This window comes from Dermochelys coriacea, chromosome 6 (genome assembly GCF_009764565.3).
Source record: "Dermochelys coriacea isolate rDerCor1 chromosome 6, rDerCor1.pri.v4, whole genome shotgun sequence".
Taxonomy (NCBI): domain Eukaryota; kingdom Metazoa; phylum Chordata; order Testudines; family Dermochelyidae; genus Dermochelys; species Dermochelys coriacea.
In genome coordinates, this window is record NC_050073.1 from 36146586 (window position 1) to 36166291 (window position 19706).

General features: G+C 41.0%; 1 protein-coding gene across 1 annotated transcript in view; it reads left to right on the plus strand.

Moving 5' to 3' along the window:
* The first annotated feature begins 38 nt into the window (after nt 1–38).
* The window catches only part of WT1 (WT1 transcription factor), a 137768-nt gene continuing 118100 nt past the window's right edge, over nt 39–19706 (plus strand). Inside the window, exons 1-3 of the mRNA XM_043515762.1 lie at nt 39–56; nt 2489–2579; nt 6814–6882. Coding sequence (XP_043371697.1) covers nt 6873–6882 — 10 coding nt within the window. The 5' untranslated portion in view covers nt 39–56; nt 2489–2579; nt 6814–6872. The remainder of the gene's footprint in view (nt 57–2488; nt 2580–6813; nt 6883–19706) is intronic.

The window sequence follows — 19706 nt, forward strand, 5'->3', positions numbered from 1 at the left end:
TGCCAGCCGACGACCCCCAGTGTAGGGCCCGGTACCCGCGGAGACTCACCCCGGCTGTACGTGGTGCGGTAGCGCCCCAGCTCTGCGGTTGTCGTGTAAAGCCCCAGCTGCGGGAGTCCCGTGAGAGCCTCTGCTTCCCTTAACGTTCTAGCCCGCGGGACAGCGGAGATAAGCGGGAAGACTTGAACCTTAGCGGCTCCAAAGGCAGAAGGAGACTGTAGACAGCTCAAGGCACAGCCTTTGGGGCCTGATGCTCTTTGGGCACGGGGAGGTGGCAGCACGGCATGTGTGCCTCTCACTCAGAGCCCACCACCAAACTAACCTTCCCAGAAGCCGAAGCATCCTCGTACCCCCCGCAAGACAGTATAACCCTCGCCAAAGGCTAACACCTGTGGCGGTTCTCACGCTCCTTTTAAGCACACTTTGTTCCTCTGCTCTCCGCACTTCCCAACTGTTGCCCCACAAAGTCACCAGACTGCCGCCTCCTGCCATTAGCCAAGCTGGCAATAATCAGTGGAGCAGGTCAATGAGGAGATTCTCAGTGATTGTGGTGCCTTCTTCCCTTCCTTGGATCATTCATGCATCTGGGCCTGGTTCCTCTGCAGGGCATCCACTGACTCCTTTGCAGAATAATGGGTATTGTCCACAGTGGGCATCCAGTTCCCTCATTTTGTATTTATGAGTCATGACACCCTGTCCCTATTCTCAGATTTGTAATCTCACGTAATTAGTTGATTTCTGGGTTCAGTGGTGGGCCTTTCATTTTGGGGAGATTTATGCCCACCTTCTGAGACTTCAAATAGGCCCAAAGAGGTGGTCTTTTGGTAAAGTATGAAGTGGGAGAGAGAGCACTCCTTCAGTCTTGCCAAATTACAGACCCCAAATTTAGGAGGTATTCAGTTTTCAAATTAGTTTTTTTAAATTAAAATTTATTTAAAGAATTCACAATCAATAGCACGACAAAGTTTAGGATCATCTGCAACATAATTTAAGGGTACAAGATGCCTGATAATGTGGAACAGATTTCTGAGATGGTCATAACCAGTCACTATAAAATTACAGACTGAGATGGAGCGTTACTGCTTTACAAAATCCACTTTTGCAGTTCCTGTTGCACTGACAACGATCACAGCTCTCTCAGTAAATGAGCTTGGTGTATTTGCTGTATGAACATTTCACTAATATCCATGCTCTATATGCATTCAATTGTAGTAATACAGACATTTCCAATTTTTCTTCTTTTTTCCAACTTCTTCCCTCTGGCCATTTCTAGGTAGGGAGGTTAAAAAGCTCACTGCTGCTTGTGTAAACTATTCCTATTAACCAATCTTGGTTAAACAGTATTCTTTTACTGCAGGGGTCTCAAACTCAATTTACCTTAGGGCCAGTGCCAATCCTCAAATCCTCCCAGTGGGCCAATAATGTTACTCATACTGCCCAGAACCCCAACAAACTCCAACCCCACCTGCCTAAGGCTCTGGGATAGGGTGACCAGCTGTCCCATTTTTATAGGGTAGGGGATTGAGGTGCACGGTGGAGGCTCTGGGACGGAGTTTGGGTGGGGGAGGGGGTCTGGGGTGCAAACTCTGGGATGGAGTTTGGGTGCTGGGTACAGGCTCTGTGCTGGAGCAGGGGGTGGGGGTGTTGGAGGAGGGGGAAGGTGGGCAGGCTCTGGAAGGGAGTTTGGGGGCAGGAGGGGAGTGTGGGAAAGGGGTGGGGTGCAGGCTCTAGGAGGGAGTTTGGGGATGGGAGGGGGGTGCGGTATTTACCTGGGGCTCCAAGGTGGGGTGGGCTGGGGGCCTCTGCACACTGCTGCCCCCAGGCACTGCCCCCGCAGCTTCCCATTGGAAAGAGGCACAGCCCCTCTCCTCCCCGGGGTGGCAGCCACGTGAAGCGAGCGTGCAGGAAGCCCCTCAGCTCCACTATGCTGCTGGTGGTGGGCAGGGCCCCAGACCATTTTAAATTGCCCGGGGGCAACAGTCGGGGCCAAGGGAGAAACCCAGCCCCAAAATTGCTGGAGTCCCGTGGGCCACATTGGGGAGGTTCTCAGGCTACAGATGGCCTGCGGGCCGGGAATTTGAGATCCCTGCTTTACTGGAAAGACAAGAGACCCAGATCCCCAAAGTTATGTAGGAAATCAGTAGGAGTTAGGCACGTAAATACCTTTGAGGATCTGTGCCAAAGTGCATACCTATTCCAGTGTCTCTGATTTCCTTCTGCCATCATTCTAATCCTACCTAAGTGCTCTTTATCTATCTTTCACAAGACTGCTGTTCTGTAGAGGCCACAATCTTCAGTTCTGTTCTTGGCTCTCTGCTCTTTTGAACCTTTGTTCTTTTCTTGCTTGTCTTTTTGCCACCATTATAGTTACCACTTTTGTACTGATCATATTCAAGTATATGTATCTTTTGACTCCTTTAGTTTTAGAATTCATTTTAATGTTTAGTAATCTTTTATAACTAATAAAACAATACTCTTCTGCTTATAGGTGCAAAACTAGTCCAGGAGGGATACTGTCTACAGAACTGAAGGATGATCTCATGATACTTGTCATGACAAACAAGAAATCCAACTGTACAGTAAGTTGCTGAAATTTAATCCTTCCTGGGGCTAAAATCGTGGCTAGTAAGTCAATGACAAAACTCCCATTGTCTTCAGTGGGGCCAGGATTTCATCCTAACTCTTGATAAGCCTCTTATGCTTCTCTTCTTTGTTATTGTTATCAATTTAGTTTTTTTTATTTCATTTGTTGTTGGTAGGCACTACTGAATAGCTACATGACTAAGTAACATTACATTAAAAACAAAAACTACAACAAAAAACTCTACCAAAACAAAACACTTCACTGAACGCACAATTCTCCTACTTGGGAAAGGATGAGAAAACAAATGGTATGTGACCGATGTTAGTCACATTGCTAGCTGCACTTCCGGAAGGTGCCCTGATACCACACTGATGACTGTCATATAAGAACCTATTTAGAATATCTTATATAAACTACTTGCTAACACTCAGAAAAATGTGTATATTTTAATCATTCGTTTAATCTAAAGTTGAGCTGAAGATGCAAAAGTCAGATCCAGAAATGGATTGAAAACACTCAGAGTTCTGAGGTTTACAGGGATTTTGGTTCATCCCATTATAAAGATGGAGAAGATTAGCAAAATTCAGATTCTGATCCAGATCTGAGCTCAGACTTGGAACACTTTTTAAATATTGGGGTGATCATTGTAAAGGTTTTGATTCTATTTATTCATTATATTAAAAGCTAGTTCAAAAATTAACTTTTTCTTGCCAGAAGTTAGTTGCGATATTTTTTCCCTGTGAGATGATTCTCATGATATGGTAAGAAAATGACAGGAATGATTAAACTCAATACCCCAGAAGAATAAATAGTGAGGCAAGGTGATTAGAACTCAGAACTGAAAGTCAGGTGTCTTGAATTCTAATCCTAGCCTTGCTACTGACTTTCCTGTGTGACCTTTTGCAAGTCACTTGATCTGTTTGTGCCTCAGTTTTCCATCTGTAATATGAAGATATTATTTAACTAACTCTGTAAAGTACTTTGAGATTTTAAGATTATATATATTATACATATAGATATACATATATGTACATGCATTTTATAACTATTAATATTGTGCCCATTTTTATGATGTATAAAAACAGTCTGAAAGATTTTTCTTTTTACATTTTTTTCCAGAAAAGTTTTTTTTCCTTCTATGTTTTACATTGCAAATTAAAGGTGTACCTCCTCTGATTTTCTTGGAAAACTCTATGAACAGCTAGAGAACTAGTAGATTTATGACATCACAGGTACTTTGGAAAGAACTTGATTAACTGAGAGGGGAGGGGATTTTTATTTGGAATATTAAAGTTTTAGTTTTAGTTTGTTTTTAGTTTGTATCTTTATCACTCAAATTCCTATTAAGTGCCCGTAAAGCTCTCTTGTTAAGTATTCAACATGTGTCCCTTTAGCAAACCCTTTTCTGAGAAAATTCTGTATCTCTCCATTGTTCAAGGGAGACTTCCAGTATACCAGGGAGACAAGGCTTGATAGTCCTCATATTTGCAAGGTTAAAAAAAAAAAAAGCCCCAAAATGGATGGAGGGACGAAACAACCAAACCTAGTTTTCCTTTCCTTCTCCTATTACTTTTAATCATTTTTATAATTCATATTCACTAGGGGTCGAAATATCAAAAATGCCTACACGATTTAAGATCAAAGTCCCTCTGAAAGTCTTCCACTCCTAAATTACTTAGTCTCTTTTGAAAATCCTCCACTAGATTAGTAGCACTGTACTGTAAGCCACTTCCTTGCCTTCACTGCACTGGGAATTATAACCAACATTAGAAAAGTTACAGTATGCCTAAAATTCCAGTATGTTCTCTGCGTACATAGTGGGCAAAAATCCAGCAGAGTTAGGCAGGATTGGCCATGAAAGGAAGGGATGCTGCTTCTGGAGCATAATTTCCCCTCCATTGACATCCCCTCTCCCCCCCATCTCCCAGAAGCTCTGAAAGGTGTGAGAGGGGATGGCTGTGGGACAACTGCTCTCCTCCTCATTTTCCCCATCACATCTACATGCTGTGGAACCCTCCAAAACATAAGAGGAAAGGATCTGGGGGAAGCATCCACAGGAGAGACCCGGGCAGGAGCTATCCTGCCAAGGGGACAGAAGGACACAAAGTACCCAGTATGAAAGTACTTCTGGTGCTAGGATGAGTAGCCTGCATAGGCAACTATAAGGCCCCCAGATTAATAACTAGGTTAAAATCTTTCCAGTGTCTTATATTTAATAGCAAATACCTTTTGTAGGAAGGCTGTCCTGGCTTATTATTGCTTGGGAATAGTAGCGCTTAGCAAATAGTAAAGAACTTTTTCATACTCTAAGTCATAGACTAATTCAAAACAGACATTTCTGTGAGAAAAAAAAACAGTAATAAAATTTGCAGTACCAGGAAAAGGGAGCTGAAGTGATTAATTTTAATGGGCATTTTGAGGTTGGTACTGCAACCCTATGTTTTGTATTGTTTACACTTGAAAGTGTGAATCATCTTGCTGATTTAATGCTTGGTAAACTCTTAATTCTGATGTCAATAACTTATGGTTTTTAAGTTCAGTATAGTCCATAATGACTGGATTTGCTTCATGCTTCAAAAGTTTAAACAATCTGCAGTATGAAAAAAATATATTTTGTTTTACTCATCATAGCACCAGGAGGGCCTTCCTGAAGTGATAATGCTGTTTGTTGAGCAAAAAAAGCGTATGGTGTTCATGAATATCTAGCCTCAATGTTACAAACAAAACTTCAGCCTTAAAGTCGAGAAGAGCACTAATTAAAATATCATTAAAGGTTAATGGATTCCTGTGCATGATGGATTAATTTTAACAATTAATTTTAAAGAGCTTTTAGAAACAATCACTCCTTAAATATTAATAGAATGTGTTTAACTTTAGGAGAAAAAAATCTTAATCCCTGTGTTGATATGCTATGCAGTAGTTAGGAAAAAGTAGTAGTTTACAATGAATGGTAGAGATACATTGACTAAAGGAAGCCACTGTAATTACTGTGCTTTAACAAGGGCAGATGTTATTTTTATAATTCTGGAAATTTCCTTTTATGAAAATGTTGCAATTCCCATTAAAATACAACTTCTTGGCTTCAACTTCACTTTATAAACCGGGGCTGAAATTCCACCTCCCCTGCAGGAAACCTGATTAATTTATCTTTGCATGGGGAAGTCTGTGCGAGCTGAGGGGAATGCAATCTACAGTCTGTGGGAATACTGTGGGCCTGCAGAGCAAAGGTCTGCAATCATTGCTTTAGTCTGTGTGCTGGAATACGGGCTGCAACTCCATCATGCCCCTATCAGGAGTTTGGATGATTGGATCACAGTAACCACAGATACCATGGTCTTGCCCTGAACATGTTCTCAACAGATCACTGTGTCCCAACCTATAACAATTTTTAGAAACTGTGAAATATTTCTTTGTAAAATGTGTGCACATACAAGAAAATATATCATTTTCAAGCTCATACCATTAAAACCCTTATACTGTGTCTTGCCACACTATCATTTATTGTTGTATATTCTACATACTTTACAGATAAACTATTTTAGAAATATTTTAAAGAATGTTTAAGAATGTTTTTACAATACTGAAGATACAATACAATAATGAAGATTGTTATCTATAACACCAGAGTCTTTTCTTCCTAGAAATCTCTGAACCACGGGCTGACCAGACTTTCAGCTTGTGAGCTCTTTGGGGCAAGGATTGTGTCTGCTTACACCTTCCTCAGCCCAATGAAGCTCTGACACTGATCAGGTCCTTTGTGCACTAGCTTAATGTAAATAATAAATAATAATAATTAATGCCCCTGGTTTGCTTTGGAGGTCTGCAAGCTTGTGGTACTATGAACTGTGCTTCTACATATAGCTCACTGTCACCCAAATCCCAACTTGTTATATTACTGGTTTTAGCAATGCTTTTTGAAACAGTCAACCCCAATTTAAATGTATACTGAGATATCTTTACTAAAACTACTTTCCTAAACAGCATATTTTAATATTATCTGATTTATGTTGTCATTTTAAAAATCATATTTTGTATTTAAATAGATTAAGAATTTCAAGTGATTAATGATTTTGGATGCCTCCATCTTTTGGGTGCCCAACTTGAGAAACTAAAACTATTTATTTTTAAAAAGGATTTTAAAGTTTTTTGGAAGACGGATGGTTAGTACTTTGAAAATCTTGGCGCTATTGTTTTCATCCCAAAGCACTTCAAAAATGTCTTTTATCCAGCACCACTGAATAAACCAGCCACCTCTGGAGAGACAGGCACTGGACAACCAGTGTACAGCATGCTGCCAGGTATGGGTGGGAGAAGGGACATATTGGTTAAAAATACTAATGCAAACCTCATTTGTCATGGGATCTTTAATTTCTGCTCTTTGCTGTGGTGGTAAACCCAGATGCAGGCTCATTGTACGTTATTAAATAAATAAAACACTAAAATAACTATTGACCAGGCAGTTTTAAGGTTTTCTCTGAAATACTCTGACACAATATATTGCGCGGTGCTTACTTTATTTTTCCCAGAAGGATTAAGGTGTTAGAGGACTCTGTTGGCATTTGAATTTGAGATCCCAGGAAATGTGTTTTTAATATAAAATATATGTGTTTTTTTTAAGCTACTGATCTTAGGGAAGTTAAGTAAAAGAATGTGCTTTAGTTACCTCTGAAAATGTAACATCTCTATATATGAGACTGTGTTTTATATAACTGAATCTGCAACTTATTAGAGAGATAAGGTAGGTGAGGTGATTATTGGACCAACTTCTCTTCGTGAGAGAGACAAGCTTTCAATCTTACACAGAGCTCTTCTTCAGGTTTGGGAAAAGTACTAAGGGTATGTCTACAGCGGCAGAGTTACAGCGCCGGCCGTTACAGTGCCGCTCAGAGAGTGCTGAAGGGAAACTGCTGTTGTGTGTTCACACTGTCAGCTGCCTGCGCAATAGCATGTTCACGCTTGTGGCACTTGCAGCGGTATTCAGAGTGGTGCATTCTGGGCAGCCATCCCACAGAGCATCTCTTCCTCTTCTGCCGCCAAGACTTGTGGGAAGGTGGAGGGGGTCGCGGGGCATCCTGGGTCCTGTCCCAATGCCCTGTGATGCATCCCAGCAATCCCTGTGCTTCTGTCCGCACTTGATGCCATCTTTCAATGGGGGTTTATGTACTGCGCACTCTGCCTCTTCAAGCTGCAGGAATGGATCCCACACTGTTGACCAGTAGGCTACTCACTCTGATTAACAAGTCACGAGTGGCCTTGGAGTTATTCCTTAAACTACAAAGGCAAGAGGAGTGCGACATTGATCTTGCCATGCATACTAGCTACGACACGAGCTTGCTTGTGGCATTAATGGAGGTGCTTACCATAGTAGGAACACCACTTTTGGGCTCGGGAAACAAGCACTGAGTGGTGGGATCACATTGTCATGCAAGTCTGGGATGACGAGCAGTGACTGCAGAACTTTTGGATGAAGAAAGCCACATTCATGGGACTGTGTGATGAGCTCGCCCTAGCCCTGTGGTGCAAGGACACGAGCTGCCCTACCATTGGAGAAGCACGTGGCGATTGCATTGTGGAAGCTGGCTACTCCAGACAGCTACCGATTGGTCGCTAACCTGTTCGGAGTGGGAAAGTCGACTGTTGGATTCGTGTTGATGGAAGTGTGGAAGGCTATTAATTGCATCCTGCTCCAAAAGATCGTGACTCTGGGCAATGTGCGTGCCATTGTGGATGGCTTTGCACAAATCTGCTTTCCTAACTGCTGAGCAGCGATAGATTCCAATTCTGGCACCAGACCACCTAGCCACTGAGTACATTAATCGAAAGGGGTATTTCTCAGTGGTTCTCCAGGCACTTGTTGATCACCATGGGCATTTCACAGACTTTAACACAGGCTGGTCCAGAAAGGTGCATGACGTTCATATATTTCGGAACACTGGCCTGTTCAAGAAGCTGCAAGCAGGGACTTTCTTCCCAAACCAGAAGATCAGCATAGGGGAAGTCGAAATGCCCACTGCAATCCTGGGAGACCCCGCCTACCCCTTAATGCCATGGCTTATGAAGCCATACATGGGACACCTTGACAGTAGCAAGGAGCAGTTCAACAACAAGCTGAGCAAGTGTAGAATGACTGTTGAGTGTGTTTTTGGCTGTTTAAAGGCACGTTCGTGCTGCCTATACGGGAAGCTGGACCTGGCCGATGACAGTATTCCTATGCTTATAGCCACGTGCTGTACGCTCCATAATTTGTGGGAAGGAAAGGGTGAAAGCTTTACTCAGGGCTGGACCACTGAGGCTGAGCACCTGGAGGCTGAATTTGAACAGCCAAAGACCAGGGCTACTAGAGGGGAGCAGCGCGGAGCCATAAGAATCAGGGATGCCTTGAGGCAGCAATTTGATGCTGAAAGCCACTAATATTTGTTGTTATGCTTGGGAGTGCTGTGCTTAATGCTAGCAGGTGGTTGTGATTGGTGCAGATGATGCAGATAATTGCCTGTTGTTTTGCAGGGCTCTGTTTGTTTTCAGTTAATAGAATAAAGATTGCTTTCAAACCAACACAATTCTTTTATTAAAAAACAACAACCAGAGGAGAGAGTCAAACAAAAAAACACATCAGCACTGAGGGGTATGGGGGAAGGGAAAGTCCCAGGAGGAGGTGGGATCCCGGGACAGTTGAAGATTTGTGTATGTCCAGGGATCATATCCAACCTTCTCCTTTGGAGTACAGTGCAGTGGGTACTGTACTTCAGCATGGCCAAACTGCAGTGGGACGGGTGTTGAGTGCAATGGGTATTGGGAGTCTGCAGGGTTGGACTGTGATGGGGCAGGAGTGGAATGCAGCGGGTACAGACTGGAACCAGGAGGTTGATAGAAGTATGTTGGTGGTGTGTGTGGGGCGCATAGAAAAATGTTTTACGACAGCGGCTGTAGGGGAGGGCGGGCACGGAGCTGCTCGGTTTGCAATGCTAGTTTTTCCTGGTGCGTGTCCACTTGGCGCTCCATAATGTTTAAGAGATGCTCTGTGGCTTCATTCTGGCGTGCCACGTTCTCCTTTCTGTCCCACTTCTTGCTGTCCCGCCACTCTTTCAATTCCTGCTTTTTGGCCGTGGAGTGCATCATAACGTCACTCAGAAAGTCCTCCTTAGTTCTTTGTGGCCACTTTCTAATTCTGTGCAGCCGTACAGTCGGCGATAACAAAGAGGGAGGCTGGGCTCCCAAGGTCATCTCTGTGAAGCCAAAACACAACACACAGAACACTGATTCAGTGATTTAAAACACAGGCAGTATTCACATACCTGTCACTAACTGGCTGATCCCAGGCACGCACCCATGAGCCACAAGATGTCCAAAATGGTGAATAGCTGCAGGGACAGGGAAAATCAGTGTTCCTGGACTCTACTGTATACTGGGCACATGGCTCTTGGGGAGAGCCAGCGCTGTAGGGGGAGCCTGATAATCATTCCTGTCCCCACATTTTCCACAGGCTGTGTTCATTATGGAAGATATCTCGCTGATGAGGGTGAGCAGGGAATCAAGGGTGGGTCTTCTCCAGACTGTGGCTTCCGCCCTGTTCCTTGTGCAGCTCGCCTGTGTGCAGCAATGTCCCTCCCCCCCATGACTGCAGAGTGACGTGGGAAAGTTACCATTAATGGGGCAAGAAACAAAGCAGCTCTGCCAAAGACCTTCTGCAGCAGATTGCCCAGTATCTCCATGAGAGTTTCCTGGAGATCTCTGAGGCAGATTCCCGTGAAGTGAGAGAGTCAATCAACAGCCTGTTCCGCCGCTCAGACTAGGCATGAGATGGTACGCGCTTCATACAGACACAAGCCTGCTTTCTGCAACCCTCCTACCTCCAACAATTCGCTTCACCGATTCTCCAAATCAAATTCACTTAACAGGGGCCTTCTCTAGTGTTTGCGTTTTGCCAAGATCTGACAGCTGTGACTGGTTAGCCTCCTCCAGGGTAGAAAAGAGCTCCTGGCTGCTTTCATCTCTGACCTCTGAGTCGTCCTCTGCCTCTGGGTCCCCTGCTCCCTCCATATCCTCATCCAAGTTTGCCTTGTCCTGGCTCAGTCCACGCTCGACTGGCATACGAGGCCCCAAAATATCCACAATGGACTTCGCAGTGGAGGTGGAGTTGCCACCTAGTATCATGTCCAGCTCTTTGTAGAACTGTGGGCGCAGCACTGGAGCAGCAGTTGCCTCCCACGTCTTATGGTAGGTATTCCACAGCTCCTTCACTTTGACCCTGCACTGCAGTGTGTCCCGGTCATGGCCCCTTTCTGTCATGCAATGTGAATCTTTCTGTAGGTATCATAATTCTAGGGCTGGAGCACAGCTGGGACTGAACATCCTCCTCTTCCCAAATGCTGATGAGGTCCAGCAGCTTGGCATTGCTCCAAGCAGGGCATCGCTGGTGCGTGGAGCAGGCATGGCCACCTGGAAAGATGCACTGAGACCACTGTACGCATCACCGAGCAAACTGAAAGGGGACTTTCAAAATTCCAAAGGAATTTATGGGGTGGGGATGACTTTGGTCATTTGAGGGCCGGGCAGTAGAGTTTAAACCGATGACCCGAGAGGCAAGAACAGGCATTGTGGGACACCTCCCGGAGGCCATTTGCAGGGCTGTAATTGACCAGGTTGTCTACACTGGCACCGGGGTGCTGTACCCCTGGTGCAGAAAGCTGTACACCTCTTGTTGGGTGGGTTTTTTTTTACAGCGCTTCAAACTGTGCAGTTTCTGCGCGCTAAGTGGATTGGCAGTGTGTACACCTCGGGAGTTAAAATGCAAAAAAGCTGCTTTACTGTGCAGAAACTTGCCAGCGTAGAGAGGACCTAAGAGTCACAGCTAAATACAAGATCAAAGAGATAGTTTAACATAAGTAGTTAGCACATATTCTAAAAGGAAAAGGAGTACTTGTGGCACCTTAGAGACTAACAAATTTATTAGAGCATAAGCTTTCGTGAGCTACAGCTCACTAAGGGACCAGTCAAGGTGAAGTGGCCAATTAACACTTCTGTAGTCGTAGGAGAAAATGGGGGGTTAGTGAGTTACAGATTGTTGTAATAAGCCATAAATCCAATGTCTGTATTAAGACTGTGATTTTTAGGGTCTAGCAAAGTTATGAATTTAAGCTTCCAGGCTCATCTTTTGGAAGCGTTGTGCAGGTTTCCTTTGAGGATGAAGACTGATAGCTCAGATATAGAGTGATCACGTTGTGAAAAGTGTTTACCCACAGGTGTTTTTCTCTTTTATCCTTTTCCTGTGTGAGTTCATTCAAAAGCATAGGGATTGTCTGGTTTGAGCCACATAATTGATGTTGGGCATTTAGTGCACTGGATGAGGTACACCACATATTGTGATAGGCATGTGTAGGACCAATGGATCTCGAAACATGTATTGTGGGGGATGTTGATTACTGTCTGCAATTTATAATATTTAAATATTTAGTGCATGAACCCCATGCAGGCTCTGGCATGAATGGGGTTAAAACCTGGTTTCAAGCAGCCAGACATCCCAGCAAAAACAGTGAGGATTGCAGTGGAATGCAGCCACCTGACAAACTGGCTGTCAGCAGTCTACTAATACTAACAAGAGTGAGTGGATTAGGAAGATCTTCATGGTGGAATGTGTGCAGGCCCTACCCACTGCAAGAAAGTGTATGGACCAGAAGAGAGAAAAAGCACAGAAAAGTCCGCATGATTTCCGAAGGACCTAGCATATAGCTATTCTATATCAGTGGCCAATTTATTTTCAACCTCTTTAGGGATGGTATGAAGAACAGAGAGAAGAGGGTTAAGTGATTGGCACCCGTTGTAAACCAGAGATTATTTTGCTGCAGTAGACAGGGCCAGAAAAAAAGAGATGGAGTATAGAGCAGAATGGGTGTCCTATCCTGTATTTTCTGGGCACTGTGATGAAGAAACAATCCTTAAGCTTTTAGGGGCACATATCCTGCAAACTCCTACTCTCATGAGAATGCTTTATGGAACCAAGTAGTCTTTTAAATCAATGGATTTTAGGGTTGGGCTATTGAGGCCCAGATCCTCCTCCCTTGAAGGGGATCCTTCACACACACAACCCACCTTTCCATACAAAAGAGGAGCACAGGCACAGCTGCTGTGGTGACACCTTTCTCCTTTTCCAGCTTGGGAGGACTTTCTAGGCAATCTGATATCAGGATGAAGAGACGAAAATTGAGTTGGCTGGGGATGGTTTGGGTGGAGGGATTACTGCAAATAGACCTAGCCTTGTGGAAACTGGTGAGAGAAACCAAGCACCCCCTCCAGCTCTGCAACTATTGTGTCTTTTCTGCTGAGTTCTGAGATTCTTGACACCCTGGGGACCGAAGGAGACTGTGGTAGTGTGGCTTGGAGCCATGCTGCTCTGGAGCAGGGGGGAATCCTCGCAAAGATTCTCTTCATTTTAGACTCCTCTCACTTCTTTTTCCTCAGCAGGAAAAGATCTGGCTATAGTTTGGACAGCATAGGTAGGAAAGTCTTTACTTTAAATGTGAACTATGGATGTGTAACTTGTCCAGATAAAGTAAAAACTGACCCAAACCTTTCGCCTAAAACTCAAACGAATCCCAAATCACAATATATTTGTTGTCCCGGAAAAGTATGGACTTTATTATAAAGTTTACTTTATTATAAACAAATTAATTTAACTTCCTGTGCATCTGTATATCCTGGTTCCGTGCTGGGACAGGAAGGGTAAGTGCTAAAATACCTTTTGAGACCCTGTTCTTGCGAGATATATAACTATCTCACTAGGAGAAGCCCATTTGTGATACTTCCAGATTTTCTAATGTTAGGACACATCTGAATCATTTCAGCAAATATGGGAATTTTTGCATGCTTATCTGGTTTTATCTTAAATTGTTCATAAAATCAACATCTCCCTACTTCTTTCAAATCCATTCCTAATGACATAGATTTTTTTTCTACCAGGCATTGCTCAGACTAACCTGTCACCCACATTTAAAAAGGTAAAAAATAAAATATGCTCTGAATTTAATAAGTAAAATTCAGTATTACATTAATAATAGTGTGTGGACATGGAACTTTTTGTCTCCAAAAAGCCTTACAAATATATTTCATTTGGACTATGGACACACTTATTTTGGAGCTTGTGTAGCAGGTGTTTTTCTTAACCATTTTTTAGGAGAAATCCCAAGTTTAGAGGAAATGAGGAGTCTATTATTTAAATTTCCTGAGATTAGAGGAAGAACACTTTGCCAAACAATGCCTCTTCACTTCAAAACCTCTCCTCATAAATTATGTTAGAAGATCTTATTAAAGTCTGTAAAAATTTCCTATTAAAAATGGTTGATTGCAGTCCAGGACCATCACAGCTTTTGTGCTTTCGTTGAAATACCACAGCTGTCGCGAAGAAATATACTGTAAGACAAAAGGTTTTGTTTCCTTAGTAATAAATTATTTTTGTGATATCCGAAGAAAGATAAAACTTTCACTTACATTTGAGTGAAGGAAGATTCTAGTGATAACTTGTTCAAAAATCTATAAAAAGAATATAAGAATGTAGATCTAGATAGCAAATTAGAATCAGACTTCTTTTAGTTTAGTAAAGCAATTACTTCTGAAGTCAGTGAAGATTATAACCATGGATCATGGAATGACTTACTAAAGCACATGACTAAATCTCAGTAGAACCTCAAGTTGAAATTTTCAACTCTGACCTTTGGAAACGATATAACAGAAAACCTTTAGCACTGGCAAGTTTTAAACCAACCAAATCAAATTTTTAAAACCAACCAAATTTTTAATGATGATAAGCAGTCTGTTTACTAATATATTTACAAATAGAGCTGGGCAAATACTGCAGAATTTTTCAGAGGCTTTTTTACAGATTTGCTTTGACTATGTTGTTTTTCCATTATCTACAAAATATGAGTTTCTGTTGGGAATTTTTGCAGAAGCAGCAAATCTATAGGTATAATGGAATATGTCTGCATAAAGCAAATATTGATTTAGTAAACCCAAGCTTTTATACTGAGGACATAATTCTAAGCATTATACTCACCCAATCAGGGAACAGAAATATACCATGTGACCTACATAGCTAGTCAAAACTTAATAACACACTGTATTTTGTGCACAACCTACAGGCCTAAAAATATTTACATAAATTATATGGCAAGTAATGTTTTATGAAAGATAAAGAAAATCACAATTTGTAGAAAAAAGGTGAAATTAACTATATAAATTATTTGTTGTAAACAGATATTGGTGAATAATTTATTAGTTATTGAGAAGAAATATTATAGATCCTAGAAAAAAGAGTGCAAGAGATATTTTGGGTTATTAGCACAGAAATTAGTTTGCTTTTATTATTATTTATTTTAAGTGTCAACACTATTCTTAAGTAGGCCAATTTCTTTACTGTGTTGCTAATAAAAGAGTTGACTGGAATCTCATTATCCTCTTGATAGATAGATAGCACCAGTGATGTGCAGTGCAAAAAACCTCCTCCCATTCTCTGAGGAGTTTCAGTGTAATTGGACAATACAATACAAAGCCTTGGTCCTGTAATCAGATCCATTTGTACAGGCCCTTATGGAGCCCTGTAACTTTTTCCTCAACAGTGATTTTCTTATCAATCAGAATGAAGATCTGTAGCTCTCTTGTACAGCAACATATGTTGGGCACTGAATGTTTCAAACTATTGCACAAACATAAGAACTAAGTATTATTATTAACATACTAAATATCTTTAGCTTAGGTCTAAATATGGGAAATTCATCTTTGGAAATGAATTTTTTTCTGGAGGTCAGGGAATAATGTCTTTGGTAACATGATCCTGATCCCTGCAGTAGTTACTGAAGCCAAAAGTTCCATTATTTGGAGCAAGGAATCACATATAGAAGTAACTTTACTCAGAGGAGTAGCCCCATTGTCACCATACGTGTGGCTTTGCCAATTTCTGAGGGACAGATTCTATTATCCTTACTCACATTGTGTAGTATATTACTCCCTAAGTAATCCCATTGATGTCAATGGGACCTTTTGTGGAGTGAGATGCTACTCAACAAAAGGAAAGGTTATCACAACCATAGCCCCACTTTATGAACTCAACGTTAATAAATACTTAAAAGGAGTTCTCTAATTAAAATGTCTATTTCACAGTATTCAGTAATCAAAATTACTAAATAATTTTTGCAGTTGTTGGCCACGCTGATCAAAGATAGTTTCTTATAAACTGAGAACAATGGTGAGTGCTGTCTCTCTTGCTTCAAAAATCAGGAGGGTTTAATAAGAACAAACTAACTCTGCAATCGTAGGACTCCTCTGCTTCATAAGATTTATTTTCTAATGACAATCCATAAAGATATATGAATAAAAATGCGGGGAATTTTAAGCATTTATTTTATATATATCATATCATACACTCAGATGAGCTTTACAAAACACCACACATAGACAATATCCCTGTTCTAAGAAGCTTACAGTCTTTGAGAAATATGAACAATGTAAATGATTGCAAACAGATGTACTCTTTATTTTATTGTGTGTATCCATTTTACTTTATTTCCTAGAGCTCTAGGCACTTTAGCATAGTCCTAAAATTAAACATACAATATAATTAAGATAGCATCCATCTAATCCAATCCCTACGCACATAACAAAATATCTACCAAGCAATTAGATGCAAAAAGAACCGTCTCCAAAAACGCACCCACCAGACACCTCAACCCTTCTCATATGTCAGGAGAACAGATGGACCTTCCAGTGCACCCTGAAGGTCAGCAAACTCAAGGTCTTTTGGACCAATGGCGGGAAAGAGAATTCCAAAGTCGGGGCCCTTCACATTAAACACCCTGCCACCAGACCCCTACCCTTTAAATTGAAGGGTCTCCAGCTTGAATACCTTCACTGATTGCAACTGCAGCAGTATCGCAAGAGGAGAAAGAGAAACTCTTGGGTAAGCAAGTTTCATTCCAGTAGGCTTTATAGGTTAAACTCCATGTGAAAACTAACAGGCAGCCAGTGCAGATACAGTAGAGCAGTGGTATAATATGTTACTTGGGAAAATTCCCCTTAATAAGCAGGAAGATGCATTCTGCACTAGTTTAAACTTCCAGATAGCTTTAAGGGATAGCCCTATTAAAGAGCACCTTTCAGTAGTCTAAATTTGAGGCATCAAAGACAAGAGTCACACTAGTGAGAATCAGATCTGAAAGAAATGGTAATCCCCTAAGATGCCTCTTCTCTTGTCCTTACATGTCACCATGGCTTACAAATGACCTGGGACAGATGAAGTGAGAGGGAGGATGGCTAGAGCCCTAGTGTGGGAAGTATCATGTTGAAACTAAACTGCATTAATAGGATTTTAAAAAAAAATTTACTTGTGACTGTAAAAGGCAAAGGTTCTTGGTCTCCATCATTGCCTCTGCAAAATCTCAAAGAAGACTGTTTCTGATGGTAAACAGTTGCTTAGTCTGGTTGTCTTTCTCAGTGGCTGAATCAAATCCCTTCCATTGTGAGAAAATCTCTAGTTTTTATGTGGAGAAAATACTTGGATTTGCTCCGAGCTCTGCATCTGTGAGGCTGAACAATATATAAGTCAAAGGGTGTTGAACTGCACTAATTTACACCAGTTTACCACGTTGTTCCTTCTCCTCGGTGTGTAAATTACCACTTTAGATTCCATTTCACGGTGGTAGAGTATAAGTAAAGGGAGGCCATAAGGAGGTTTAGTGTAAAGATGGCCTTGTGGATAGAGCTGTTTGGAAAAATTCCAACAAAACATTTTTTCGTCAGAATTTTCCAATTGATTGAAATGGAAATATTTGCAGAGATGGTTCAATCTCAACGAAGTTCCTCTGGAAACCAGATAGGTTTACATCAGATTTCCTGTTTTCCTGCCAGCTTGCCTGCCCAGCTCCTCAGGACCCAGGACTTCCAGGGTCTACAGCCTTGGGGCAGCCTGCCAGGCTGTTTTTTTATAAATTACATATTTTCTCAAACCATAAATACTGCTCCTAAAGAGGATACTGAAATGAGAATAATATGACTTCTAAGTACTAGAGCTTCTGATGTTTAGCCATTCTGAGTTTAAACTGTTTCATTTTCCACAGAATTGAACATCTACAAAGTATATTCAACCTCCTGCAGACTGCAGTTGTTAAAAGAAAATAAATCACTTAAGCAGGGTCACAAGCAACAAAGGCCAATATGGGTTCAAAGTTTACAGGTCTCCACATTTATCAGGTAGAAATATGCTACATTTCACTGTTTCATAAAATATCCTTTTATGAAAAGTCCATCAATCTTTGTATGTCTGCTAAAACTCTGATTTCTCAAATGAAGAAATGAATGATGACACTGAATCAAGAAATCATTTATGAGTTTATATTTTGCAGGACCACCATGACTTTCACATACGTTTTCAATTTCTGTAAGGATGTGATTATCGTATGGATATGTTTTACTCCACAGCCTGTACTAAGGGATCTGTCAGAATTGTGTACCCTTTTCTTGGGCAGATCAGATTAATTCAACCATTTTTTTAAACTGCTGTGCTAATAACCACGATAGTGTTTAGTAAGTGGTAATCCGCTTACTTTTGTAATTTATCAAGAAGTTTAATTTTATATATTATATATAACAAATATAGATGTTTATATGTTAATTAAAATATGTATCTAATCTAGGAAAATAATTACATCTGCATTTGTTAATAGTTTTTTTAGAATTAATTTTGTGTAATTTGCAGCTATTCTGCAAAATTTCTTCTTAATCCTTTTGTTTTAGCTTGCTTTTGGCTTTGTCTTACATTCTCTCTCTATCTCTTTAGTAGCCTTGCACCTCTTACACCAGCAGGACGATTTCTATGTAAAACAATTTTACTGCCATAATTATACCCACATTGCAAGAATTGTAATGCCGGAGTCTAGCGTTTTCAGAGCACTAGTAATATATATCCATTTCTAGGGTGGAGAATGTCAGCCATCTGAACAATTGGCACGCAAAACATTGTACAATAATGAGGGACAGAAATTTTAGCCAAAGACATGGGAGTAAACTGCTACTGTTTTGAAAAGTGTCATAGGTTCTCTAAAGTCACTGCAGAGCAAAGCAATTTGTTTGTTTTTTCAGCTCTTGTCTGAAGGTGGACACAATTCACATAATTTTTTTGTGTATCTACCTCCAAAGAAGGAAAAGGTGAGAGTGTGTTGAGAATTGAACTTTGTTTCAAAGAGTGACCTGATGCTTGGACCTTAAGCCATTTTGGCAAACTCAGTACAGTCCCAACCATCTGGGTCATTGGGGTGGGATGAACCTTGACGAGTTTTCTGTTGATTTTTTTTATTTGTTTGACTATTGATTTTTGGAGTAATCTGACTCCACCTGTGCTTATTCCTGCTGCATTATCACCAATTTATGTGGTCCTCCTTGAATTTCTTATCTGGTCCCTGAGGAAGATTTTACTTTAGTATTTATTACAGAGCTTAATAAAATAATAATTACTAAAGCAACCTTTGGCATCTAACAAGATTATGTTACATTTGATATAATCACCCATCAGAATAAAACATAAAATACTTATAATTCTTGAATTGTTTGAAAGTTAGTAATGTTTTCAGGAAATTGTATGTTTTTGAATACCTTTAGAAACCACTTTTTGGTAAAGTCTTTATTTTATGATACTGCACATAAAATACACATCATAGTTCCTTAGGAACTGAAAGTTAGGTTGACTTACAGTCAAAGCATATACTATCTAAATGTTTCTTTATACCTCTCAGTTTCTCTCTCCCAAGGTAAAAAAGGTTTGAAAAGAAAGAAGTGTGACTTTTGGGGAAGGAGAGCCAAGTCACGCATGGAAAAGCAGTATTTAATATGGACTAGCACTATAAGAATCTTAGAGACTAACAAATTTATTTGAGCATAAGCTTTCGTGAGCTACAGCTCACTTCATCGAATGCAGTGAGCTGTAGCTCACGAAAGCTTATGCCAAATAAATTTGTTAGTCTCTAAGGTGCCATAAGTACTCTTTTCTTTTTGCGGATACAGACTAACCCAGCTGCCTACTCTGAACCACTATAAGAAATGCAAGCCTTGCTGCATTGTAACTTGCAGTTACAAGGACTTGCAT